Consider the following 27,701-nt stretch of genomic DNA (forward strand, 5'->3'; position numbering starts at 1 on the left):
TTGAGCCCAGAATGGAAGACTGTGCCCTGGGCATCCTTGAGAACATGTGTTTCTTGTGTGTATGTGCATGCTGGGGAGACGCACCGTGCCACAGCATCCACCACTGCATGTGTCTGGAGCCTGCAGCCCGGAATGGGTGATCTTTTCCACTGAGTGTCTCTGCACACATTTGTGTGTGTGTGTGTGTGTGTGTGTGTGTGTGTGTGTGTTCGCAATGCCCCACACACCTGTGCCTGTCCCGCGAGAGTGGATGCAGCCCCTCATGGGCTGGCACGCGACGGAATGAGTAGGCACGCGGGGCCCAGTCTGGGAGCCTAAGTAAAGGAAGGCTCCGAGTGGCCCTGCGCGTCTCCCGCGTGTGTGAGCGCGCCGTGTGAGCGCGAGGAAGTGGTTGCTCTCCTGGCTCGCTCGCTCCCTCGCTCTCTCCGTGCCCGCCAGCCCGCCCGCCCGCGCGCGCAGCCCGCACACTCACCGCTTGGTTGCTGCCGGGTGACGCGGGCTGGGCCCGCCCCCTGCTGCCGGCCCCGCACTCACTTGCACCGGCCGCCGCCGAGCAGGCAGCAGCCGCGTCAGGGCCGTCCGGGGGCCACGCCGACGATGCCCGCAGCCCCCGCAGCGCCCCGCGGGACCCGCTGACTTGCCCCCGGGCCGGGGTCACACCGGGCCGGGCCGGGCCGCGCGCCGCGGCGCTGCCTGCATGACCCTCCGGCGGCGCGGGGAGAAGGCGACCATCAGCATCCAGGAGCATATGGCCATCGACGTGTGTCCCGGGCCCATCCGGCCTATCAAGCAGATCTCCGATTACTTCCCCCGCTTCCCGCGGGGCCTCCCCCCCACCGCCGCGCCCCGCGGCCCCGCGCCCCCGGACGCCCCCGCGCGCTCGCCCGCAGCCAGCGCCGGCCCCCGCAGCCCCTCCGACGGCGCCCGCGACGACGACGAAGATGTGGACCAGCTCTTCGGAGCCTACGGTGCCAGCCCAGGCCCCAGCCCGAGTCCCAGCCCCGCGAGGCCGCCCGCCAAGCCCCCCGAGGACGAGCCGGACGCCGACGGCTACGAGTCAGACGACTGCAGTAAGTTTCCCAGTCGCCGGCCGCGCGCCCCCTCCCCGCACCCGGGTCCCCGCAGGGCAAACGCCGCCGCCGCCCGGAACACCGGCACGCGAGAGCTGGGAAGTTTGGGGGTGTCCTCTGGGGGCGCCCCGTTTCCAGGCCTCCGCTCCCCGGGGCGCGCCCCGCACCCCTCCTCGGCCCGCGCGCCGGGAGCTCTAGCGCGGGCGGTGGCTTTTGTTCCCGGGAAGGGCGGAGCTGCGCCCCGGAGAGACACCAGTTGCTGCGGGCCGCGCGGTTGCGCCAGGCCCCAGAGCCCTGTGCGGGCGGTCCCGGGGTGGCCACCCGGTGAGCTGGGGACCCTGCGATAGCTGGGGCGGGCTCGGCGGCCCGCAACGCGCCGCGGCTCTGCTAGTGCGCGGGCCAAGGACCAAGACCGCGGGGCCGCTTGTCCTTTGGAAAAACCTTGGCGGTTCCTCCTCCCGCATCCGCGGACCCCGCTGGCTCTGGCCACGGACCTTCGCCCACCTGTTACGCCGGCTTCCCCTGGTCAGGAGGGTCCCCAGCCGCGCCCCCTCCTCTTGTACTCAGCCCCAGGGAGACAACAGACACCAGGGTCTCACAAGTCAGGCCAGAACCTCTCCTGGTGTCTTGTACAGTCCCTGAGGGTTGCTGACCCGGCCTACCAGGGACCATCTAGGAAGTCAAGGAGGGAAGAAGTCACATCGGAGGCCTGTCCCATGAATTTGCTGGGGCTGGGGCTTCTGCTGGGGTGACTACATCGAAGCACCCCAGCCCAGCTGTCGTCACCCTGGTTCACTTAGAAAAAGACAGAGCCAGCCTTTAGAACCTAGTCATGGGTGCCACGGGACCCTGGGGTTGGGGGAACCCATTCGAGCTTCCCCAAGGCACAAGCAGCTTCTTCTTAGTGCAGCATTGGTAGTTATGCCTTCTTCGGGTGTTCCCCAGGGCCTCTGGGCTAGGGGCTGGCTGTTCCCCAGCATAACATGTGCCTCTGAACGCTGAGGATGGGAGTTCACAGTATCACCCTGGGAACAGACTCCTTATTTCACTTAGGGAGCCCATCAACAGAGGTGGATCAAGCCTGAACCAGGAACACTGCCTTTTGTGTGAGTTCTAGGCCCGGACCCTCTAACTCAGGTCATATTGAGGCCCTACCCCCAAGCATAAAGGCTGGGAAGCAAGCCTTGCTCCCTGCTGTCCTGCAGGCTGAGGGAAACTAGGTGGGCTGAATTTATTATTAAAGTCTGCAGAGCTGGGCCCTGGATTTACTTTCTGTCCCATTCCTGGCACTCTGTGCAAGGATCCTGGACCACAGTTTGCCCCTTTGGGAGATCCAGAGCCATCCTGGGAAGAAAGGATAGGAAGTGGCTCCCATTTCCAGCATTCTGTCTGCAGCTGAGGGAGTGAGCAGGCAGACAAAGATTGTGCCTGAGCCACAGGCCACCCTCCAGGTGCCATAACAGCTCAAGGGATGACATAAGGCCAAGAGGGAAGGAACCTGGTCATTTTGGCTATCCTAAACCCACCAGAAAGAACGGGGCAGGCTGGAAGCCCCACCTCCTGTCTGTCAACTGTGGTGTTTTCAGAATACTCTTTCTGAAAACACCTGAGAGTGGGGCAAATGGAACCATGCTGAGTCCCTGGGCTCTGGCCACAGGTGTCCTCGCTGGAGACAGGCTCACATGAGTTGGGTCCTAGATACAGCTCTCTCAACTAAAACTGGGGGCTGGCCACACCCAGATGGCTGTGATGCACTAACAAGTGAGGAGCAGAGGTCTGGAGCTTGCAGAGCGGAGGAAGTGGGGTGAAGTTGACCATCTCACTGGGGCTAAGAGCACAAGGACTGTGGCTCCCACAGGTGAGGGGACCCTGAGCAGGACCTCCCTGTACCTGACAGGCAAGGCTGGGCACCCTCTGGGATCTGACAACCAGATCTCTTAGAATAAGCTTAAGTGATTCAAGCCAGATGGTTCATTATGGCTTTAGCCAGGGTTATGCTATTTGCTGCTCTAATTATTGGATTATCTGTTCGGACAAAAAGAAATGAGGGCGGTTGCTCTGTTGTCAAAGCAGAGGCGCAAAAACAGCCTGTTTGCTTAGCCATGTTCTCCTCTGTAAAGCCCCACCCTTACCTGTCAACTCAAAGTATGCAAGTGTGAGCACATGAACACACACACACATACACACACACACACACACACACACACCTCATCCCTCCTGAGCTTAGGAGGCCAGAGAAGAACACCCAGCATCACTCTAGGCCCAGGCTCCCAGGGATCCCAAGCTACCTGCTCCCCGTGTGCAGAGAAAACGCAGACCCCAACACTGCAATGACTAAGAGGCTTTGGACTGCAAATACCATGAAATCAATTCAAAGTAGCTCACACCAGCAGAGCAGCAAAGGCCCTGCTGCAGACACCTTGGTAAACTGGAGCAGCCCTCCAGCATCCCTGGTGATGAAGCTTCTGTCAGTCCTTCCTCTCAGCCAGCTCCTTCCCTCTTGGGCCGGAAACCAGGGCAGGTTCTCTGTTCCCAAGGGCATATGGATGAGGACCCTCAGATGCAAAACATAGTCACAGCGATGGCCCAGACTCCATCAGCCAAGCAGGACCCTCATGATCCAAGGTGGCTGCTGTGGGTCCGGGCATCACACATACATAAGGTCTTAGATTTGAGTTAAAAAAAAAAAAAAATTCTATTCTCATGTCTAGAATCCAGAAAATCTCTCTTAGAAGTTCCCAGGAGGCTTGTCCTTTTGTCTCATTGGCTAGACGTGCATCACGTGTCCCTGTTCCCAAATGACTCACTCAGCTAGGTCAGGATGGGAGCCCACGGAGGTCTGGAGCAAGGGTGAAGTGGGGAACTGTTGTCGGGTCTTCCTAGAAGGTTCTCCCAGGCACGGCAGATCCTAGTTACTGATGCACGTGCCTCTTCCTTCACCCAGAATGCCTTTGGGCCTCCATCATATCCTATCACATTCAACAGTATAATGCCAACTGTGTGTCAGGACACCGTACGGGGTCACAGAGGTCAAGCATGGGCAGGACCACAGTCTCCGGTCTTAGGACCCTCACAGAAACTCAGCTAGAGGACCAGCATCAGGGATGGGGCGGCAGACATGCACAGAGGCCTCAGCTCTGAGATGGGGGGGGGGGGGAGCGAAAGAAGGCTAGCAGAGTGGAGGGGAGCTGGGATGGGGGGAAGCTGGGATGGGGGTAGGGGGAAGGGGGGGCAGCAATGGGATGGAAATGTCAGAAGCACAGACCAGTGGGAGCACCAGAGAAGCAAGTGTCTGAGGCAGGGGGGTGGCTGATGAGGTCAACGTGATCACATGGAAAGGTGTGAATGCCAAACCAAGGATGTCTCAATGCGATGGACTTTGGAATCATCATTCATTCCTTTGCATCCTCCCCCACAGTGCCTACCTAGTTCAGGGTCTCAGTCTCCCCACTTATGAAGTGCTCTCAAGTCAGGCACGATCATTTTCTATACATTCTTGCCAATTAAAAAATTATTCTAATTTTTATTGTGTATGTGTGAAGGGGCACATGTGTGCCACAGCGCACACATGGAGGTCAGGAGACAACTCTGTGGAAGGAGTCGGTTCTCTCCAGCCACATTGACCTGGATCCCAGGGATGGAGCTCAGGTCGCCAGGCTGGCAAAGCAAGGACCTTTACCTACCAATCCATCTCCTCAGCCCCAGTGAAACTATTTTAGAGGCTGACACTTTTCTTCCAAATACAAAACAAAGGGGGCGGATTTCTGATTCCCAGGGCGGACAGGTCAGGCGAGTTCAAGTACAGACCAAGGTCACCGCCAGCTGCCTGTCTGCACTGACCCTGTTGGGGAATGCTCAGCCTTGGAGGAAGCAACAGGGGCTTGTGCTTGATTCTCTCTGAATTAGCCCCATTAAAGTGCTATAATTATCAGCAAGTCGGTGACAACTCTCAGAGGCCCATTAGTGACCAACCTTCATTATTTTTCCAAAGATGTAAACTTTCATCAGGGCCCGAGATCTGAGTGGCTCTAAGGGCAGGGCCCTCGAGATCCTGGGGCTTGCAGAAAGGCATGCTCTCTTGTCCTTTGAGCCCTGCCGTTGCTACCACCACTGCCACCGCCACTCTACTCGGGCCCTCAGATTAGTGGTGAGTCCCCATCCCTGCCCCGCCCCAGTACTGAGGCTCAAACCCAGAGGCCTGGTCAGATGAGGTAAGGACTCTACTGTCGAGCAACGCCCCCAGCCCTTCTCCTCTTCTTCCTCCTCTCTCTCTCTCTCTCTCTCTCTCTCTCTCTCTCTCTCTCTCTCTCTCCATCTTCAGGACTTGATTTATACCAAATGGGGAAGAAAAACTTTCAGGGAGCCACTAGGCTTTAAGACAGAAACTCCAGCTCTGTGAGGTCACCCTCACTGCCTACCTCCCCTCTCTGAGCCTCACCTTTACAAATGGAAAGGGCAGGCTTTGGGTCATGTGTTCCTTAAGACAGCCCCTCTATACACGCAGTCTCTCTAGAGGGTAACCAAGCTTTTAGTGACAAGATGGAATTTCTTGTAGAACTTGGGTGGTACTAGACATTCGTCAGTCCTTTCTGGCCACACGCTGGGAACACTCTTCCTTCCCAGGTGGTGATAACAGATGTTAGTGTTTCAAGAGGGCAGCCCTCGTGTTTCCTGTCTCATCCTCTGGGGCTGGGGCACAAGCAGACATCATGGACTGTGTGCTGTTCCATGTAGAATCACACCAAATCCCTCCTCCTGGGAAGTGACTGGACTGCAAAGCCATCCGAATGGCTCCACCATGAACACTGACCATCTGCTGCTTGCTGGTCCCCTGGTACGCGAGGCAGCATCCTGCCCTCACAGGACGAGGTCTTCAGGGAGCTGGTAGCCAGGTCTGGACATCATGCAAACTGATTATAATGCAAAGCCATCACCTCTGCAGAATGATGTTGCAGAAGCCCAGCTGGGTGGCTGATATTAAGGTGATAGTGCTTTGCAGTATCCTCATGTTCAGTATCCTCTCCTACAGCATCCTCACCCTCAGCATCCTCGCCTGCAGCCCCCTCAGCATCTTCATCCTCAGCACCCTCCCCCACAGCATCCTCATCTGTAGCATTCTCACTCACAGCAGCCTCACCTGCAGTGCCCTCAGTATCTTCTCCCACAGCATCTTCTCCTATAGCAACTTCACTCTATCCATACCCGCAGCAGCCTCGCTCTCAGCATCCTCTCGCAGAGCATCCTTGTCTGTAGCCCTCTCACCCACAGTATCCTCGCCTGCACACCTGTTGGAGGGGGAAAGGATGCTGCAGTAAAGAACCCAGTGTGGTCATCCCCAATGCAAGCATTTTTCACTAGGGGAAGATCCTTGCAGCTCACTACAGTCTGAGTGAGACTATCAACTCACTAAGTTGATTAACACTATCAACTTAGTCTGAACACAGATCTAACAAGTATTACCTGGTTTATGCGAGAAATAGCTGCTTGTGCTTCCAGAGGAAGCCCCAGTGGAGCAATCACCTCACACCTCTTCTGTCTGAATGGGACTGTGACCCACAGTAGAATCGTTATAGTCACAGCTATGACTCTGCTTAAATATCAAGTTTACCAAGGCAGGGAGAGGGTGAGCTTAAGGGAGTTCCTTCCAGGAAGTCCTTAGAAGGGCAAACTCAGTGCTCTAGAACCATCATCAAAGTGTGTCTGCGGTTCCTACAGTTCCCTGAGGAGCCCCGTGTGCTGGGAGGTATAGTTATCTCCAGGCTGCAGATGGGGAAACTGAGGTGAAGTCGTGCAACAAGAACGTGCTGAGCTGGGATTTGAACCTGTGGCGTGCAACAGCAGATGTCATTCTCCACACTCACAACTGCCCTACAGAAAGTGACAAAAACACCCCCGTTGGGATGGGGAAACCCAACACATTTCCACACGTCTCTCAGAACCGAGAGCACAGTCCTTGGTGTGCCCACTCCCTGCAGACACAGAAGGCTGTTATGATGCGGCCCTGCCTTTGTTAATAAAGGCAGACACGGCTTGGAGTCCAGCGCAGAGCCCTGAGGAGGACAGAGGCCCAGCCCAGCCCGGCACTCATCCCAGGACCCCCAGCCACCATCCATCCCCCACCAGACGCCTGTGGTTATGATGTCCCCTCTGAGTCCCTCATACCATTGGCCAACTACTATCTGTTGATTCCTCCTGTCTCGAGTGAGGTGTCGCTTCCTCCAAGATGCCTCCCCTGATAGCCCAGAGACCTCTTGAAGCTCTTGGCTTCCCAGACAATGTGGGACCTGACCAGCAGTTGGGAGCAGATCAGGGATTTTAAGATATTAAAGAATGTGTTCCTTGCTGTCTGGGGACTTCAGAGGTTTCCCTGGCTCACACCCTGGCTCTCTTCCTAGGGACATGGCAGGCCACAGCTGTAGCAAGGGACTGTTCCTAAGGTGGCAGCTGAACCCAATTATTGCTGCGTCCTCTGCCTGGCCCTTGGGACTTATTGATGCCTTTGAAGACTTAGCAGCAGCATGAGGACCCAGCTGGCATGTCACTGCCCACTTATGATCTCCAAGGGCCCTGGAAACTAGGGAGCTATGGTGTCACTTGTCACCTGGGGCTCAAGCAACAGTCAGCCACTCAGGCTGGTCAGGTCCTGCAGCCTCTCAGAGCCTGGCCTCTGCTTTCTCATACCATTGCCGGGGGTGGGGGTGGGGGGGTGGGGGGGGGTGGCAGGGGCACTGAGGCAAGGGTACCCAAACTGTCTGGTACACAATAGCACCACCATGGGACAGGACAGACAGTGAGAAGGTTTGAAAGCCCCTTTCTGGGCTACCTACCTGGTTATGATCAGGTTACCACATATGGGACTTAAGTAATCCACCCAGAACCTGTGAGCCTCCTCATCTGGTCGTGACAGTACTGTTCCTCCCAGGGTTGAGTGTTTCAGTGGGAGAGATAGATAAAGAGGCTGCCACATTGTAGCTGTTCAACTGTCACAGTACCAGGCACTGAGCTGGAGACAGTAACATTCTTTATTGGTAACCTCTTTCTGGGAATTAAACCCGGGGCCTCTACTACTAAGCTAGATCCCTAGTCCAAAAATCAGTGAATGAATGAGTGGCACACCCAAGGCCTGTGATGGCGTGGTTTGCCCTCTGGTTCTTCTTACACCTTAAACCTTCACCTGTTACCTGGGAAGATGGGTTACGCTGTTTACACACATAGACTTTTACTGTGTCTTTAGTAGAACTAGAGGTGTTTGTTTTATTTCACAATGCTGTGGGTGTAACCAAAGGCCCAGCACAGGCTAGGCCATTGATCTGCTCCTGAACCACATGCCTGTCAACTTCTTTGCTTTATTTTCGAGCTCTGTAGATTGGCCTGATGATGGTGACCTCGAACTTGTGCCTCGACCCTAAGTCAACCGCCATCGGGCCTCAGCCCCGTGGCACTATCTGCTTCCTTAGTCTCCATATGAAAGTCATCTGTGTAATTTAAAATGGCTTTAGGACCATCCCCATGTGGCCTCGTTGTGACTGTATTTTGGTTGCTCTAGCTGATTCCAGCCATTTAGAAGCAAAAGTGATTTTACATTTCAGTTTGTGCAGCAGCCTGAAGACAGAAGCTGGGGACAGCTAGTGTCCATGGAGGCAGAGACTGTCACTGTGCCCCATGGTGACGTGCCAGGAAGCCAGCTCATCTGCAGATGTGTGCTCACATACTCTCCTTTTAAATTATTCATTTACTTATTTATTTCGTGTGTATGGGTGCTTTGTCTGCATGTGGTGCAGGTACCCATAGAAGACCAAAGAGACCGTCAGATTCCCCAGAATTGGAGTTACGGATAATTGTGAGCCACCATGTGGCTGCTCAGAATAGAATCTGGAACCTCTGGAAGAGCAGCCAGTGCTCGTAACCACTGAGCCATCTCTCCAGCCCCCATGTTCACATATTCTGAAGACTATGATGGACATATTTGCTCCATGGGTCTTCCAAAAAAATCTTATTTATTCATCTATTTGTGGTGTATTTATTCTTGAGACAGGATCTCACTTTGTAGCTCTGGCTAACCTGGAGCTCAGTTTGTAGACCAAGCTGGCTTCAGACTCACAAGGCTCCCCCTGACTCTGCCTCTCCTGTGCTGGAATTAAAGGCAGGCACCACCAAATAAATCTTGAAAACAATGTGATGCACCGGGAGGCAGTGGTGGCACATGCCTTTAACGCCAGTACTCAGGAAGCTGATCTCTATGAGTTTGAGGCCAGCCTGGTCTACAGAGCAAGTTCCAGGAAAGCTGTGGGGGTTGGGGGGGGGAGGGAGAAAACAGTGCGACTGTTGAGCCAGTGGGGGGGCCCAGCAGCCGAGCCTGAAGACCCAAGTCAAAGCTCCCTGACCCACACGGTGGACAGGCTGACTCCTGCAAATTGTCCTCTGGCCTCCAAACACACACCCTGGCACGTGTCTGTGCATACGTCTGCACAAACACATGTGAAGTAATAATAACGTGGCCCCTGAAGCCTCACAGGGGAGTGCTTCGCTTCTCTCACAAGTGAGTGTGACCCTCCCCCCCTTCTCCCGCAGCCGCCCTGGGTACGCTGGACTTCAGTCTGCTCTACGACCAGGAGAACAACGCACTGCACTGCACCATCAGCAAGGCCAAGGTAGGCCCTGTGCCAGCCGCAGCTCGGGCAGGAAGCAGGCAGGGTCCTGCCCATCCTCTCTGAGCAGGCTTCCCTGGTGTTTGGAGTGCAGTTGCCCACCTCCCAAATCGGCCAGGATGGCATAGGTTGGGATCACAGAAAGCCAGGCGGCTTTTAGAGCCTGGGAGGGGTCACAGAGGAAGGGGGGAGAGAGGGGGGATGTCTTGCAGTGGGGGGAGCGAAGGAGGTTGGATTCCACTGTCCCTGGGTCTCCCCACTCCAGAGTTCCAGGCCCTAGGCTCCCTAGAGTCCCTAAGAAGTTCCTATGCTGGAAGTCACAGGTACCGCTGAAGGAGCTAGTTCTCTAGGCAGGGTGGTAGCCATTGGGTCTGAGCCCCAGAGCCCCGTGAGCCTTTCCGTGGAGAGTCATGGACATCTGTAGACCCAGAGAGGCTGGTCAGACCCTATTCCCTGTGTTCCTCTGTGGCTCTGCATTGAACCTGTGTCTGTTCCGTGGTCTCAACCATACTGTTCCCTTCATACTGCTCCCTCTGGGAGAAAGGTGCCAAAGCTGATATTTTCCAGAAAGGTAAGGGCCCGTGTGGCCATCAGAGAGCCTTGTAGGACTGCAGCAGGGCCCAGGCCAGCCCGGCACACCTGAAATAGCTTCTGAGCACTGCCTGGCCTAGACCTCACTTAGCACCCCAACCTGTAGTATCTTTCTGCCCTTCTCTCTGACCTGCCTTGCCACTGAGGGGCTGCCCTTGGCTCTGTGCCTAGAGGGACACCCCATGCCGTATCTCTATCCAGCCTGGGTCACTCGTGTGAACTGCCAGGGGCACTTATGGGGACCATCAACTTTGGGCTCTGGGCCCAGGTTGGGTACTTGAAGGCCCAGCCACTCCATCCTGCATCCCTGCTCACTCCTCTGATACCTTTTTAGGCTGTGATAGCCCAGGGAACAGAGATGAGCACCTGGTGACCCCAGTCTGGCAAGGGAGAGGCGGGCCGCAGGGCCAGGCAAAGCCCATCCCACCCTTCCTCCTGCCTTAGCAGAGCTTGTCCGTGCTTGGGGACCAGCTGTCAGGTCACTCTGGTAGAGCCCAGCTTCCCCTGCCCCACCTCAGAGCCTAGAGTTCCTGCCGTCTTCCCCCTGCTCCAGGTGTGTGTGTGTGTGTGTGTGTGTGTGTGTGTGTGTGTGGTGCATCCATGCCTATGTGCACACATTTTCATGGATGCCGGTATACACAGAGGTGAGCACCAGAGGCCTGTGAACCTCAGTGACCCTGTTCTTCTCTGTAAGTGTCTACAAAAAGGAGGACAAAGCCTGGGAAATACTGAGGCCCCAGAGGGGAGCCTCAGAGTGTAAGCTGAAGCAGGGCAGGGTTCACGCGCAGAGCCTCATGGGAATCCATGGTATATGGATTTCCCAGGATGCACTCTGATTTGGTGTCTCAGTTAATTTTCTGTTGCTATGATAGAGCACTGACCAAAAGCAACTTGGGAAGGAAAGGGCTTGTTTTTATCTCCCAGCGCGTAGTTCATCCTCCAGGGAAGTCGGGGCCGGTACCTGGAGAGAGGAGCTGAGGTAGAGGCCTGTGAGGAGTGCTGCTCACTGCCTTGTCCCTCCTGGCCCACTTTCTTCTCATACACGCCCAGGACCATCCACCCGGCAGTAGCATGGGCCATAGTGACCCGGTCTTCCCACAGCAAACATCAAGAAAATGCATCATGGTCTTGTCCATAGACCAATCTAGGGGGACATTTTCCCTTCTCAGATGACCCCACCTTGTATCAGGTTGACATAAAACTAACCAAGTCACATGGTCTCCCTTATCTCCCAGGAGAGGATGCATCTAAATTTGTTATCTGGAATAGGGCTCACCTCACATCCCGTGTGGCTGATGAACCAGGCAGGAATAAAATACCTGGTACCCAGCACTTTGTCTTAACAGGGTACTGCCAGGGGACACGTCTACCCACAGGTAAACTTAGGGCCCGCCTTTCCAAACAGTGCACAGAAAACCCCAAACAGAGCCACAGCACTGTGAGACCAGTGTTACTTCTGAACTGTAATAAAATATCACACACATGAAGCTTAGCAGCGGAGTGCTGGGCCCAGTGACTGTGTTACATCACCACTGTCCATCCCAGAGCCTTTGAGCCTGTCAAACGGAAGCATCTTGTCCTCAGAACAGCTGCCTAATTCCCCTTGACTCTCCTCACTGGCCCAAGCTGCCCCTCCCCATTGTCTCCAGGGACTTTGTAGGAACAAAGTCATACAGTTTCTGTCCCTGGGCACCAGGCCATCTCACCACATGGTGTCTCTCTAGGCTGAGCACTAAGAGGCCCAGCTTTGACTATCCAAAAGGTTCCAGTCCCTAATACCTAGCAAACAGTAGCCTCAGGGCAGAGCAGGGACAACGAGAGCTTGACTTGGGGACAGTCCATCCTGTATAGGCCAGGTCCTTCCTGTCCCCTCAATGCTAGTAGTATGGCCCCATATAGCACCTCCTTGTCCATCTCTAAGATAGTGGCACCTGCTTTTATCCCTGGAGACACTGTAAGCTGAAGGGATCTGCCTAAGACAATCCTACCTGTGGCTGAAGATGGCCTCCTGGCCCGCTCCTGGATTCAGTCAGCTCCTGGGGTGGGGTGGGGGGCAGCTACATAGGCTCCTGCAGAACAGACCACAGACTCAGGGACAGGGAGGCTGCCTGAGCTAGAGTCGCCGCCGTATGAACTCACCTCCGGATGAGCCCATCATCCCTTGCTTCTGCCCCATGTGTGGTGCTCTGGGGTGCCCAGGGACCTGCTAGATAGACAGGTAACATCAGGGACTCCATCACAGACGAGGGAGGCAACAGGCAGGACATGCCTCACCGCCATCTTAGCATGACAGCTACCTGTCCCAGCCAGCCCTATGGATACGCTGGGCCTCAGAAGTTGGACTTCTATGGACTTGCACTGACTGTGGTCAATCTCCTGCCTCAAAGATTTACAAAGGCAAAAAGAAAGCAGTGAAGAGATTGTAAACATGATGAGCAAAGGTGCAGGAAGTAGAAGTAAAACAGGAACCCTCAGTTGTCCCCTACTCAGGCTGGGCCCCTATATCCCCGGATGCCCCAGGGCAGCGGCCCTTACTCCCTAGGGGTGAGGAGCTGGCAGGGGGCCATTACCAAGGCACACACATTGCCCCCAGGTCAAGCCCCAGTAGCTCTGAGTCTAGCTTCAATCCCCACCCTTACCCCAGCTACTTCTCTGATCTCCTCTGAGGGGAGGGGGGCGGGGAGCCCCACCCATTCGCCTGCGCCTGCATTCCTCCTTGCTTTGTCCCATGTGGACCTTGGGAATGATTAACTCTTTACCTGTGAAAAAGCTGAGACTGCTAAGTGTCTGCCCCACTCACTAGGGAGTTCACAGGCCTGGGGCCACACAGAAGAGAAATGATGGGTGTGCGGGTGGGTGGGTGGGTGGGTGCCCCACCTAAAACCTCTTCCAAGCCACAGAGCTGGACCTGGAAGAAAGATCCAGGCACAGTCTGAGGGCTTTACTGTTGCAGACAGGTACCATGACCAAGGCAACTCTTATAAGGGTAACATTTCATTGGAGCTGGCTTACAGGTTCTGAGGTTCAGTCCATTATCATCAAGGTGGGAGCGTGGCAGCGCCCAGGCAGATGTGGGGCTGGAGGAGCTGAGAGTTCCACCTCTTGTTCTGAAGGCAGCTAGGGGAAGACTGATCTTAAAGCCCACACCCGCAGTGACACACTTTCTCCAACAAGGCCACACCCACTCTAACAAGGCCACATCTCCATATAGTGCCACTCACTGGACCAAGCTTATTCAAACTACCACAGGCACCTGGCCAGGAATGGAGGAGCCATTCCAGATGTGTGCATCTGGAATGTAGGCCATGAGTACCTCTGCCGCCTCCCTAGCCCCCACTCCCGTAGGCCTTCAGCACCAGAAAGGAGTAAACATAATTCCCAGGTTAGCTGAGCCCTTGTGAGTCCTGGCCCTGAGCTGTATGTTCCGGAGCTGGCAAAAGAAACCAAGGTCAGAGTTAGCAAGGGGCGCCATCTTGAGGAAGGACACGCCATGGCAGGCAGCCTGCACCGTCTAGAGACACAAACCAGCACAGCAAAGCAGAAGGAAATGGTAGTGGCAGCTGACCTCCAGGACTTGGAACAAAGTGCTTTCCCAGCATCCACAGGCATCTAGGGATGAGTACACATCCCCTCATGGAGACTCGGGGTCCAAAAGGAGTGGAATGTGGAAAGTGGGGAGAGAGACAGGTCTCCCCAAGTTTAGAGCGAGGTGTGTCTTCTGGGTTGGGTTTGTCAGGAAAGTAGGAAGCGAAAGGCCCCGGGGTGGAGTGTGGGGGAGGGAAACCTACCCCAGCACTGTTAGGTTCTATCCAGGGAGCTTGGAAAGGTCAGAGAGGAGGTCCCCACTCAGCAGGCCTCGTGTTTCCTCCCTCTCAACTCACACCGTCTCTGGTCTCTGCTCAGGGCCTGAAGCCAATGGACCACAATGGACTGGCTGACCCCTACGTCAAACTGCACCTGCTGCCCGGAGCCAGCAAGGTGAGGGAGGGTTCCTGGCCTGCTCGGTGCTCGCTCGTGGCCTCTCTAGAACCTCCCAAGTCCATTACCTGTCTGCTAAGTGGGCCCCAGAGAATGTCCAGGTTACATTACATACTGAGCCATTCCCTACAGGACCGCCCCATAGCCACCACCTCTGTCCTGCTGCTGTTGCCAGAGTCTGGGGACAGGGTGCTTCTCACATTAGTTTTCTGTGATTCCCACCACTTGGCCCATCGCCTGCCTGGTCTGCTGGTCGCCAGCCAGGCAGGCTGCACTGACTGGACCCAGAAGTCAAGATGCCAGCAGGGCTGTGTCCATTCTGGGGACAGTCATTCCCTCTCCTTTCCAAGTAGGGGCTGCACACTCCCTAGCTGCGCTCCCGCAGAGCCATGCTGTCTCTCCTGGCTTCTCTTCTGACCTCTGTGACCACAGAGCTCTTCGAATGCCTCTGATAAGCGTGCTGTTCTTAAGTCAGCTAATTAACAGTGCCAGTTTCGATCCGGGCGGTGGTGGCGCACACCTGTAATCCCAGTACTCTGGGAGGCAGAGGCAGGTGCATTTCTGAGTTCGAGGCCAGCCTGGTCTACAGAGTGAGTTCCAGGACAGCCAGGGCTATACAGAGAAACCCTGTCTTGAAAAAAACAAATCCAAAAACAGTGCCAGTTTCACCTCCCACCTCAGGTCCACTCCGCTGTGTCAGAGAGCGCCTCTGTGAACGGAAGGACCAGGCCTGCCAGCCTTGAGGCCACACTCATTCAGGACCAAAATATGATCGCTCTGTCTTTTTCCAGGCAAATAAGCTCAGAACAAAAACTCTACGGAACACTCTGAACCCCTCATGGAACGAGACCCTCACTTATTACGGGATCACGGATGAGGACATGATCCGAAAGACCCTGAGGTGGGTGAGGGCCCCTGCGCCTACACCCCACCCGGGGACACCCTACCACTTGTGAATTCCCACTGACTGTGGAAGCCAATCGCCCCCAGGATCTCCGTGTGTGATGAGGACAAATTCCGCCACAATGAGTTCATCGGAGAGACTCGAGTGCCCCTGAAGAAGCTGAAACCCAACCACACCAAGACGTTCAGCATCTGCCTGGAGAAGCAGCTGCCGGTGAGTGAAGGAAGGCTCCGGTGCCCCAGCCGTGCGGGAGTTTACTGAGCAGCTACTACATGCCAATGCTATGTTCCAGGCACAGTTGTGGGGAGATGGAAGGAACTTGCTTCCTGTTGCTGGCACAGGGGTGGGGCTAATTCATGGAGCAGAGAGCATAGTGGAGGGGGAAAGTTTAGGAGGGGACATCACAGGAGTGGCAGGGGCTCATGGCACCCTTCACAAGTGGCAAGGTAACAGTTCTCACGGAGCTGAGCACTAAATCTAAGACCTGAGTGAAAAAGAAGCACTCTTCCACTGAGCTACATCCCTGCCCTTTTAAAATTTTACAAAATTTTTAAATGTTCATGTGTATGTAATGTAGTGTGTATGAGTGTGTACATGTGTATACATGTGTGCATGTGTGTAGTCTATGAGTGTGTGTACAGTGGGCAGATGTACGAATATGTAGACTTGTATATAACATAATGTGTATGAGTGTGTGCATGTGTATGTATGTAGTGTCTATGAGTGTGTGCCTGTATATAATGTAGTGTGTATGAGTGTGTACATGTGTATGTATATGCAGTCTGTAAGTGTGTGTGCAGTGGGTAAATGTGTGAATGTATAGACTTGTATGTAACTTAGTGTGTATAAGTATGTGACCATGTATGTGTGTGTAATGTATCTGAGTGTGTGCCTGTATGTAACATAGTGTGTGTGTTCATGTGTGTGCTTATGTGTGTGTACATGTGTATATGTATAGTGTGTAGTCTGTGAGTGTGTGTGCAGTAGGTAGGTGTGTGAATGTGTAGACTTGTATGTAACTTAGTGTGTATGAGTGTGTACATGTGTGTGCACATGTGTGTATATAATCTATGCAAGTGTGTGTGCAGTGGGTAGATGTGTGAATGTTTAGGCTTGTATGTAACTTAATGTGTATGAGCATGCATATATGTGTGCACATGTGTGTGTAGTCTATGTGAGTTTACAAGCAGCAGACAGATGTGTGAATGTGTAGGCTTGTCGTCAACATAGAATGTCTTCTTTAATTTCTCTTCTCCTCAGCTTTTGAGACACAGTTTCCCACTGAACCCAGCACTCACTAGCTACTCTCACTGGCTGATCTGGGACTCTCCTTTGTCCGCCTCCCCCAGTGGTAGAATTACAGACTTGAGCCACCAAGCCCAGATTTCCAAGCCAACGGCGCTGGGGAGGGATCCAGCCTTACACAGCAGGCACTTGGCCGACTGAGCCATCCCACCTACCCACCCCAAACAGAATCTTGCTAAATTCCCCAGACTGGCTTGAACTTCCTCTATAGCTCAGATTGGCAGTAAATTCTTTTTTGTTCTGCTGGTTGTTTGGTTGTGTGTGTGTGTGTGTGTGTGTGTGTGTGTGTGTGTGTGTGTGTGTATGTGTGTGTGTGAAGTCATGGTTTTACTGTGTAGCCCTGGCTGTCGTGGAACTCCCTCTGTACACCAGGCTGGCCTTGAACTCAGAGATCTGTCTGCTTCTGGGATAAAGAGGATGGCTTCCACCACCACCTGGCTGGCAGTGAATTCTTGGTCCTCCTGTCTCAGCTTCCTCAGTGACTATGAGTACAGCCCTGGGACACAAGGCAGGGCATGGTATTATTTTAACAGGCTCCCTGCCTGCTGGGCTCAGAATGGCCAGAAGCAGAGGAGGCGAGGGTTGGAGGCACGAACCAGATAGAACGGGCTGGATGGTGACAAAGGCCTGCCGCCGCCGGGGCAGTTCCTGGTCTGGGGAGCCGTCACTAAGGACAGCTCAATTGGAGCGTGTTAGGCCAGGGGAGTCGTGAGATGCCCAGAGGAGACAGCACATAATTCTCTCCGAGACACTGTATTGTTCGGCATGATGTCAGGACAAATTTGGCTCCCAGTTGTCTTCAGCAGCTGAGCCCTCCCAGAACCTGTTCCCTTCCAGTCACTCTCCTGCCTGCCTTCTCGCCTCGTCTCTGTCCTCTGGTTTATAGGGCGCAGGGTCTAGGGAGCCCCGATACTCAAGGCTAAAGATGGGTTAAGCCCTTTATTTCCTAATGTTCAGGATAGGGCTGTTTCCCCAAAGCCTAAGCCAAACAGAGAAAGACCCAGGGAAAATGGCTACTGCAAAAGGTGGAGCCAAGTCCAGCACTTAGAATCCACCCAGCAGCTGAGACGTACCTTTGTGTGTGGCTTTGTCAGGTTGCATTCTCATGTCATATTCTCTCCATTCAGGTGCATGCATGGTGGGTAGAACCTTCAATGTTGTGGTATTAGTCACCTGACATAGCTGACCCAGATTTCCCAAATGGCCTATACCTCACAGGAGGGCACTACCAGCTCCCATACCCAAGTTCTGACCTCAGATGAAACAAAAGTCTGTGCATATGGGTGCATGAATGTTTGTGGAGTGTATGTGCAATGTGTATATGTGTGTGTATATGTATGTGAATGAACACGCATGCGTATGTGTTGAGTATTCCAGAGACATCTTTGGCCATTGCTGAGCCTCCCTGGAATTTGCTACTTGCTCATCGGCCAGTTTGTGGATACACGGGGACCATAGACGTGGCATTTTGGATTGCAACTCTGTTTGTAAGGACATATTTTTGTGTTTTAAATTTTATACTCAATAGTTAGTTGTTCTAAGTAAATAGCTGGTTCAATGGCTGTCATGTAAAACAGCCCAAAGATGGTAGTGTCATCTGCCTTTGAAAACTCTCTACTTGCAGAGCCTAGACTGCCACACCTGCACCATGGTCATGACTGCTTGAGTATCAGGTTTAGAAGGGTGCCGAGGTTGTGTTTGAACTCAGGGTGAATGCTGGGATCGATTACCCATTGTCTGCTCTGGGCATGCAATTTGGAGAAAGCCCTGTGGGTCACAGGCCTCCCTTCCTCACCTCACAGGACTGTCACCTCCAAGAAGGTTTGGACATGGCCACATGGGGACTCAGGTCAGTCCCACACAGAGCACAGCTGCGAGCAAAGGCTGAGGCTGTCAAAGAGGGGCTAGCAGGGCCTTGAGGAGGGACCCTCAGGGGACGTGAGCTTCCACCTGGGCATGTCTGGGCGGCTTTACTGGAGTATGGGAAATGGAGGAGATTTTAGCTGTCAGGACATGGAGGGATGGAATGTGGAGGCCCACGGAGGGGGCTGGGCATCTTCCCACCAGGCTCCAGCTGCCTTGAGGCTTGAAAGGTAGCAAAGCTCTGTCTTTTAGGCTCTTGTGGGGAGGACCCTCCGCCCCCACAGACTTGCTGGGAGTGGATGGAGCTAAGCAAAGGCATGGACGAGGCGCAGGCTTGGAGCTAAAGTCCACAGAGAAGGCAGATTTGAGTGTGAAGAGGGGCACAGCAGGCTGGGTGACTTCCCACCCGGGTGACAAATGTCTGCTCTACAGACCAGGCCATAGACTATAGCAGCTGCAGGAGAAAGGGAAATGGGGGCAGGGAGGAGGCTGTGTTCCAGAAAAATTATACTCAAGGACACAGAAGTTACCTGTCTACCTTCCCTTACTCCTTCCCCACCTGCCTGCCTTCCTTTTTCCCTTCCTCCTTCCTTCCTTCCTTCCTTCCTTCCTTCCTTCCTTCCTTCCTTTCCAAGCTAGAGATGGACCCAAGGACCTCACCTGGCAAGCGCTAACCACTGAGCAGCACCCCCAGCCCTCCAGGATTCATGGATCTTTTATATCCAAGCCTAGCTACTTATATCAACAGGTGGACACGAGGGGAGGAGATTAGGGAAGGCCTCACTTTCTGCTTAGCCAAGAAGGTGGAGACAGACAAGCACAGCAGAGTGACCGCCCTCTCCTACAGGTGGACAAGGCGGAGGACAAGTCCCTGGAGGAGCGAGGCCGCATCCTCATCTCCCTCAAGTACAGCTCCCAGAAGCAGGGCCTGCTGGTGGGCATCGTGCGTTGCGCACACCTGGCTGCCATGGATGCTAACGGCTACTCGGACCCCTATGTGAAAACGTGAGTGTGCGGCCAGGCCTGTGATTGGCTTCCCTGCTCGCCTGGGAGAGCCAGGGTCCTGTATGGCTGGAGCCAGCGCCCAGCATGGCAGGCGCTAAGGAGTATCCAGCATTGTCCACCAGGGCGTTTTCTTCTGGGTTCTTTTTGTGATTCTGGATTATAAACACAGCCATCATTTCATAGATGGGGAAACTAAGGCCTGCAGAAGGGTCACCCACTGGGAGAGAGAATAGTTATCTCCCTTTGGACTTAGGGAACATGGTCGCATGTAATCCAGACTGCCCTTGAATTTTCTGTGTAGCCAAATTCAGGTTACATGATCTTCAGATTCTATATCCTCTACCTCAAATACGACCGCGGCAACTGGTGGTGTGAACTGCCACACATGCGCATCTGCTACTGGAGATCAAACCTGGGTCCAGCGAGACAAGGTCACTAGCAGCTCACAAGCAAGTTCTAGCAGGAGGCAGACCCAGTGCCTGGAGCCAGGAGGCTTGGAGAGCTGGCAGGAGACCTTCGCCAAGTCTTCCTGTGTGCCCGCCTCCCTACACTGATAGTAAAGCTATAATAGACACCACTAGCGGTTGTGCCAGTGGCCTGGACTCCGCAAGAGTAGAACTGGAGGGGGTTAGGCTGCTCTTAGAGATCCTGGGGGGGGGCGCGGGGGGCTTCTGGAGAAAAGGGGCAAGTGCCACGGAGCCCACCCTTAGTGCTCGGCACTCTTCACAACAGCGTAAACCTCATCTGCAGGGACACTCACAACTACCTGTAACTTCACGTTCCAGGGGCTCTGGTGCCACCTCCTGGTCCCAGAGGGGACCAAGTGTACACAGAGTGCACATAGACACGTGCAGGTGCTCACACATGCACATGAAATAAAAAATTAAAAATCAGCTGGGCGGTGGTGGTGCACGCCTGTAATCCCAGCACTCTGGGAGGCAGAGGCAGGCAGATTTCTGAGTTCAAGGCCAGCCTGGTCTACAGAGTAAGTTCCAGGACAGCCAGGGCTATACAGAGAAACCCTGTCTCCAAAAAAAACAAATCCAAAAAAAAAAAAAAAATTAAGATTCTAAAAGAAAACAAGCTTTCTTCTGAGCATGTGCAGACTTTTCTAAGTTACAGAGAGACGGTCATGTGTGCAGCATTTGCAGTGGCTGGGGTATCGTACAGAATCTAGGGGCGACTTAGAAGTCTATAGCAGGTCGTGGGGGGTCTGTGCAGATGCCAGCTCATTTTATGTAGGGATTTGGGCATCTATAGCATCTATAGATGTGCCAACATCCACAAGTGCCAAGGGTCATGAAAACCACTCCCGAGTAGAGACAGGGAGGGACAGAGCAGTGACATTGGAGGGTCACCAGGTGTGTCACCTCAACCTGTCACACTGCATTTCTCTTCAGACAGAAATGAGGTGTGGAGTAAGCATAGCATTAACATCTGAAATCAGATGGGATTCAGTGACAGTCTGCTGGGTCGTGAACTCCAACCCCAGGCCATGTGGGAGGTGACCCAGAACCCAGGGTCTCCTCCCTTGGTACTGACTTGCACAAGCAAAGTAGATGGAGCCCTGGAAGGATGTTTTTGAGGCTTGGGGCTCCTCCCTGCCACTAGAACTTTCTCAGCATGCCATCTGTCCTCTGAGTCAAGATGGAGAAAGACTGCGGAGGTTCAGTACAAGTGAAGTTTCCTCCCTCTTTGCAGGAGCAGGGGCTGAGACAGGATCTCACTGTGTACCCCAGGCAAGCCAGAAACTTGTGATCCTCCTGCCTCAGCATTCCAAGAACTGGAATTGCAGGCATGCACCACCAAATCCAGCCCTCACCTGGTTGAATCCAAAGGACCACTGCATACAAAAAGCCAGCTGTTTTGCTCTTACCCAGAACCCCCTTAGCTCCAGGCATCCTCTGACCTGTTGTCTATCCCAGCAGCATCACCTTTTCCAGATTTCACATCAAGCATCATACGGATACTGCTTGGTTGTGCTTCTCTCCTGCAGTGAATGATTTGACTAAGGTTCACCCACACAGTATATACACTGGGGATGCCATCTCTGATATGGCTACATAGCTTTTGGTATATACAGAAGACATGAATTAATTGTTGATCAGTTTACCAGTTGAAGAGCACACAGGCTGTTTCAATTTTGGATGACTGTGTGAACTGGCCATTAACTGGTATCGTGTAAGCCAGGCCCAGCAGTGCGCACATGACATCTTAGCACTTGGGAAGTGGAGGTAGAAGGATGGACGGTTCAAGGCCAGTCTGGACCATACACTGAGAACCATGGAAGCCAAGACTTATAGCAAGACTAACTGTGTCACAAATACAAAACAACCCACAGTGTCACATACATCTTCACTCCGCTCCCTTTGTCATTACCATTTGTTAACACATACTTCGTAATGTTTGCTCTAACAAACCAGTATCACTCATATAACAGACCATCAACTTGAAGCTGGGTATGATGGTCATGTCTGTAATCCTAGCACTTAGAAAGAAGAGGCAGGAGGATCAGGAGTCAGGGTCCTCCTAACCATCCTAGGAGACTGAAAAGGGTGTGTGCTTGTGGAGGTCAGAGGTCCTTTCTCTCCCTCCACCATGTGAGCTCCAAGGGCATCAAACTCATGAACTCACATGGGCAGGCCTGGGCAGCGAGTGTGAAGCCCACAGCAACCTGCTGGGCCTGCAGAAAGGACTTTAGAACAATAGCACTCCGCTTTTCCAAGGGCAGCATTTGGCAAAAACCAGACAAGAAGCTTGGCTCTGGGCAGTATGCCATTGGGCATGTTAACCCTCTATATAGACTGTGTTGAGGTTCCCAGTGCCACCCACTAAACAGAAACAAGGCACTTGTCGCACAGTTGTCTGGGCAGGGACAGGGTGGGAGGTTCTGCAAAAGAAAATTCAGCCTGTGAATGACTTACTTCCTGTCGTGGAGAAAGGAGATTGAGCCTGGCTTCCAAGCACCACCTCTTTTGTTTGTTTGTTGAGACAGGGCTTCTCTGAGTAGCCCTGGCTGTCCTGAATCTCACTTGGTAGACCAGGCTGGCCTCGAACTCAGAGATCTGCCTGCCTCTGCCTCCTGAGTGCTAGGATTAAAGGCTGTGCCACCACCGCCCAAGCACTACTCTTGCCAGCCATAACACCTGCTCACTCCACTTCTCTGGGTCCAGGAGATTAAAATTCAGGGAGGGAAAGGCAGGGGCTTTGTCTCTAGAGGAATCAGCCCTGATAACTGCCAAAAGACCCTTCCTCAAGGCTCTAACAATCGAGTGAAGCTAGCCCAGCTCGAGGGATACACTGAAAAGCTGAATTTTACACTTGAGAAAAACGGATTTTATGGTGCGTGCGTGCGTGCGTGCGTGCGTGTGTGTGTGTGTGTGTGTGTGTGTGTAAGCTCTTAGCTCTTGGGACTGGGGCTAAAAATCAGTTTATAGAGCATTTGCCTTGCATGTGTGAGATCTTGCATTCAGTGTCTAGCACTACAATAATCCCAGGGCCTCCTCCCACCCAGAAAAACCCGACAATTCCTGAGCAAGGGACAAACTCTGGTTTATAAAATTGGCTTTCCTATGGGGGGGGGGGGCTCCAGCTTTGTAAAGATCACATTTCCAGAGAATAGAAACATCCTCTTCTGGGGACACAGATGTGCCTGAGTAACCCTGCAGGTGCCTCAGTGTCCCCCACAGGTGGACAGGCCAGGGTCTCCAGGTTAGGACAAAGGTCACCAGGGATGCATCTGCAGGGTTGAGCTGGGCCCATAGCATTCTGCAAGCACCATCTGCAGCTCACAGCTCACCAGCCCAGCCTCTGATTGTCCCCAATTATCATTCCAGATACCTGAAGCCAGATGTAGACAAGAAATCCAAGCATAAGACCGCAGTGAAGAAGAAAACATTAAACCCAGAATTCAATGAGGTATGGCCAGGGGCCGCTGGGCTTCATGAGAGCTGGGGGCTAGCCTGGGCTGCGTGGGGGTCTGGAGGAGCCTGGTCTTCAAAGGGGTGCTGTGGGAACTGAGAAGCGGTAGGAGAAGGTGGCAGCAGCTGCCAGAAGAGCCCTCAGCCATGGTGGGTAAGGCTCTACCATACCGAGGGCTCTGCAGTGGGGAAGCTCATGGGACTAGGGAACCTTCTAGAAGGTCGATGTTGATGGAGGTAGGGGTGAAAAGAGAGAATGTTAAGCAGGTCCTGAGTGACCTTCAAATGACAGAGGAAGGAAGATGTGAAGAGAATGAGGAGACACTCTGTGAGGACTCTAGACAGCCCAGCAGGTGTGTCAAGATGGCTCTGAACGCAATGAGCCCAATACCATAAGCTTACTGCAGGATGTTTTTGCAATTTCTGTTTGTAACTCAATTGCACAGATTTCAAGCATGAACTTTATGTAGATGAGAAGGCCACCGCACAACACCTAAAGTGAAGACACACCTTCTAGGGCCACTGGTAGAACAGGACAGTAGGTTCCCAGGTCCTCAGAGCAGAGGGTGGGACCCGGACCCCAGACCTGGGCATCTTCCACTGAGTAAGTCAGAAAGATGCAGGCACAGATTTACAGGCAGAGGTAACGGCAGGTGCTCGGGAAGCAAGGCCGGCCCCAGAGGATGACAAAGATTCTTTGCAGCCAGGGTCTCAGCAGCATCCAGGAGGGCGCAGCTGGAGGGAAGGGAGGCACGTGGGTAGAGGGAGGGGCCTGCTGAGCCTCCCTGCAGGAAGAAGTGAGCAGTTTAGCTAGTGGCCCCCACATGACCACCTCGATGCTTCAGCACAACACAGACATCTCAGCCAAGGGGCCTTGGCTCTAACACGCTCTTCTGGCCAGCAGGAGTTCTGTTACGAGATCAAGCATGGAGACCTGGCCAAAAAGACCCTGGAGGTCACTGTCTGGGATTATGACATTGGAAAATCCAATGATTTCATCGGTAAGGAATATGAGGGGAAGGCCACTTAGCTGTGTGCCTGTCCGAGAACCACTTACCCCTAGTGAATGGGATCTCAGACACGCTCCAACCTATACTCACGTGACAGAAGACAGGCCCAGGGAGGGGAGGAAGCCTGGGAAGGCCTCACACATCTGTGGTGACAGAGAATGATGATGGTCAGCTCCTGAGTGGGTCAGCACTGATAGCCTCTGCTGGCCATGGCACTGATACACAGTGGGCCACTGTGGCCTTCCTCCCTTTTCACTCCCTACTCTGTGCCATGGAACTCGGCCCCACACGGTTCCGGTCTCTGGCAGAGGAAAAACCTGACGTCAAACCCCGGGTCAAGTGGGCAGGGTGTGGCTGAAAGCTAGGGGCTGCCCACACACAAATGAGCAGGAGGGAAGGCCTGGAAACTGGGGTCACTGAGTCCCCAGCTGCCCCTCTGGTCTCTTCTGCAGGTGGAGTGGTTCTGGGCATCAATGCCAAGGGCGAGCGCCTGAAGCATTGGTTTGACTGCCTGAAGAACAAGGACAAGAGGATTGAGCGTTGGCACACACTCACCAATGAGCTCCCAGGGGCTGTACTCAGCGACTGACTGTCCCATCTGCTGCCACCCACCCTTGCCACCCGGCCCACACAGGTCCAACCCTGGGCTTTCTCAGCTGCCACCAAGGGCTGTGGCCCTCACAATGGGCAAGATCCAGGTTGTCTGCTCGGACATAGCCACTGCGGCCCCAGCTAGGAGGCTAGGAGGCCAAGAGCACCCAGCCTCCCTCAGAGGGACAGGAAAACACAACACAAAACCTGTTTCAGCTCCCCTGGCACCCAAGAGGACCAGAGCTGGGAGGAGTCCTCAGCCTCAGCTCTGTCCAGAGGAAGGGCTATCTACAGCGGGGACCTATTGGCGGTGAGGGTGGAGCCCTGCTGAAAGAACAGAAGTGGGGGAGCTCTGGCTGCCTGGAGACCAGAGAGGACCACGGGCGGCGGAGCCCAGGACTCCAGGACAACGTAGCCAGCCAGAGCTTCCAGCTCGCTTATGCCTAGCATTGATGGACAGAGAGAGTCTGTGAGCCTCTGGGGTGGGGGTTCCCAGGTTAGCAGGGCATCTGGCTGCACATATTGCTTCAAATGGGTGAGGTGTACCGGGAGCAGCCAGTTGTCTGCAGAGGCTGTGGGTACTGCCGACCAACCGATGAAGGGTGGAGGGCAGGGAAGGCATCCTGGAGGAGTCAGGGCTCAGCACAGTCTTGAAAAACCAGCTGTGGCTTGAAAGCTAGGAGAAAACCAAATGCAAACAAGAGGAGGCCTGAAAGAGGGTACCTCCCAGTGGGCAGGGAGCATGGGGGCGCAGGGCTGCACTGGGGAAGCACTGGGTTGTCAGGCAGGAGCTGGCTTGGAGACGTGTACAAGCACTCGGGGAGCTGAACGTTCAAACCAAGCTCTCCCGTTTGATCTTGCTCCCAAGGGGCCTCAATGCACTCTGCTCCTGTTCTCAACATAAATATCCAGCCAGCTTCAGGGGAAAGAGAAGGGGATCCTACTAAGACGGAAAGGGGCAAGCATCCCTCCACCCAGCTGACCCTCCCTTCACCCCTTGGCCCAGGCTGGTGTTAAGCCCCTCACAGCTACCCGTGGCATCCTGGCCCTATCAAGATTGTTGGTTCCCTTCAGGACTAGCCGTGGAAAATAGTCTTGTTTGGGGGGATAGGGGTTCTGCCCTCAGGAGCTGAGAGCTCTGGCCTCACTTTCTAGGAAAGGGTAGGACACCAGTCAGTCTTGAAGCTCCTGACTGCCTCCTGCCAACTGGGATTCAGGAACAGGGGGAACAGGGAACCACAGAGTTCCACCATCATCTCAGAGCTCCATTTTCCTCAACCCATCACCAGGTGATAAGACAGTGGGGCCCCGCCCTAAGCCAGGAACCCCCCTACAGCTGAAATGAGGACTCAGGGCCTCAGGGCAGGACTCCAATCCAAGTGCTCACCAGCCTTCCCTAGTTGGCAGGGAAAATAGACCTCTAGCTCTCCACAGCACCAAGCCACCTGTTGCTTGTAGAGACTGGGTTTCCCTCTTGAAAAGGCATCACCTATGTTACTGAATTGGCAGGCACCTTCTTATTGAATCTTCGCCATCCTGTGTGGTAGGAGGCATGTCAACCCATTTTATAAATGAAATGGTCCCATAGTGGTTGGTAACCCAAGTGGCAGGGTCACCAAGAGCTGAAGCAGAAACTCCAAGCCCTTTGACCGTCTGAGGACAAGGACTCCAGGTCCTTTCCTCCTGAGTTATTGGAGCTTGGTGAGGTCTGTCATAGAGAAGATTTGTTATTTTCTGCCACCTTACTCTCTAGCTGGCTTTGAAATCATCTGTGCCATTTAGGATTTGCCAAAAGGCCACAGCCAAGCCCTGGAACTCAGCTGTCCCACCCCCAGCCTGAGTCAAGGGACTTAGAGGACAGGCCTAATGTTTTTCCCATACAGCTAGAAACAGGAGCTGGTATTTTAGTGCACCTGGTTGAGTTCTGAGTAACTTAGATTTTGCCTTTTGGGGTGCTTTGTTCAGAGAGGAGCCTGGAAACCTCCTGAAGATACAAACATTTATTAGACATGAGGTGACTGAGGATCAGCAAAAGACAGGACTCAGGTGAACAAGAAACCCGGATCCCTCGGTTGCCCAGGCAGTAAGTGGGCTTGGACCTCAATGATGATCCTTGCCAATCCCAGGACAGGCAGGGTGGGAAGCAGGGTTTCTAGCCACCTCGCGTGTAAGATGAGCCCACTAAAAAGTGATGGAACTTTCCCGGGATCCTGGAATGTTTCTAAATCCCTAGTACATTACATCTCTACTAAAGGGGAAAAGCCCTTTGAGAAGTTGCAGAATCAGTTCAGTCTTTCACTCTAGTATCTTCCTTCTGGCCCATCAGCGTTGCAAAGAGGGAATTTGATACCAAAAACAAAGGTCATTCCAAAGTACTGTCAGTAATCAGGGCATCTCTTGATGCCCATCATCCACTTCGAGTCCTTGTCTCCGCACCGCCCACCGCCACCGTTAGCCAATCCCTGAACGGGCCGGTCTTCCAACCCAGAGGCGGTGACCTCCTGACCTCTAGTGGCAAAAACGAGGCGCTGCACCTCTGGCCCACCCGCCCGCCGAGCTCGGGCCAAGCATGTCCTACCCTTCGTCCTCCAGCCAAATGAACCTCCTGATGCATGGACTCTGGCTGTCGTCGACACAGACTCGTGCACTGCTTACAGTTTTGCTGCCACGTGACGGCTGCAGAATACATCCTCATACTGCAGCGCCACGACACAATTTTTGTAATCTTGTCTGACCTTCCCGAAGGTGTCCTTTTTAAGTCTTGTTAATATTTATAACGATATATAATTCAAAGTAAATGAGAAAGTCGTACTGAG

At 53.8% G+C, this 27,701-nt stretch overlaps 1 protein-coding gene across 1 annotated transcript; it reads left to right on the forward strand.

Annotated features, from left to right (window-relative positions):
* On the forward strand, positions 1-27,701 carry Doc2b (double C2 domain beta). The gene is made up of 9 exons (XM_052195377.1): positions 1-1,070; positions 9,642-9,721; positions 14,213-14,287; positions 15,079-15,188; positions 15,278-15,404; positions 19,207-19,364; positions 23,201-23,282; positions 24,189-24,285; positions 24,747-27,701. Exons 1-9 carry the CDS (start codon positions 698-700, stop codon positions 24,881-24,883), a joined length of 1,239 nt encoding a protein of 412 aa, XP_052051337.1. The 5' UTR covers positions 1-697; the 3' UTR covers positions 24,884-27,701.

This window comes from Apodemus sylvaticus, chromosome 10 (assembly GCF_947179515.1).
Source record: "Apodemus sylvaticus chromosome 10, mApoSyl1.1, whole genome shotgun sequence".
In the NCBI taxonomy this organism is placed as follows: domain Eukaryota; kingdom Metazoa; phylum Chordata; class Mammalia; order Rodentia; family Muridae; genus Apodemus; species Apodemus sylvaticus.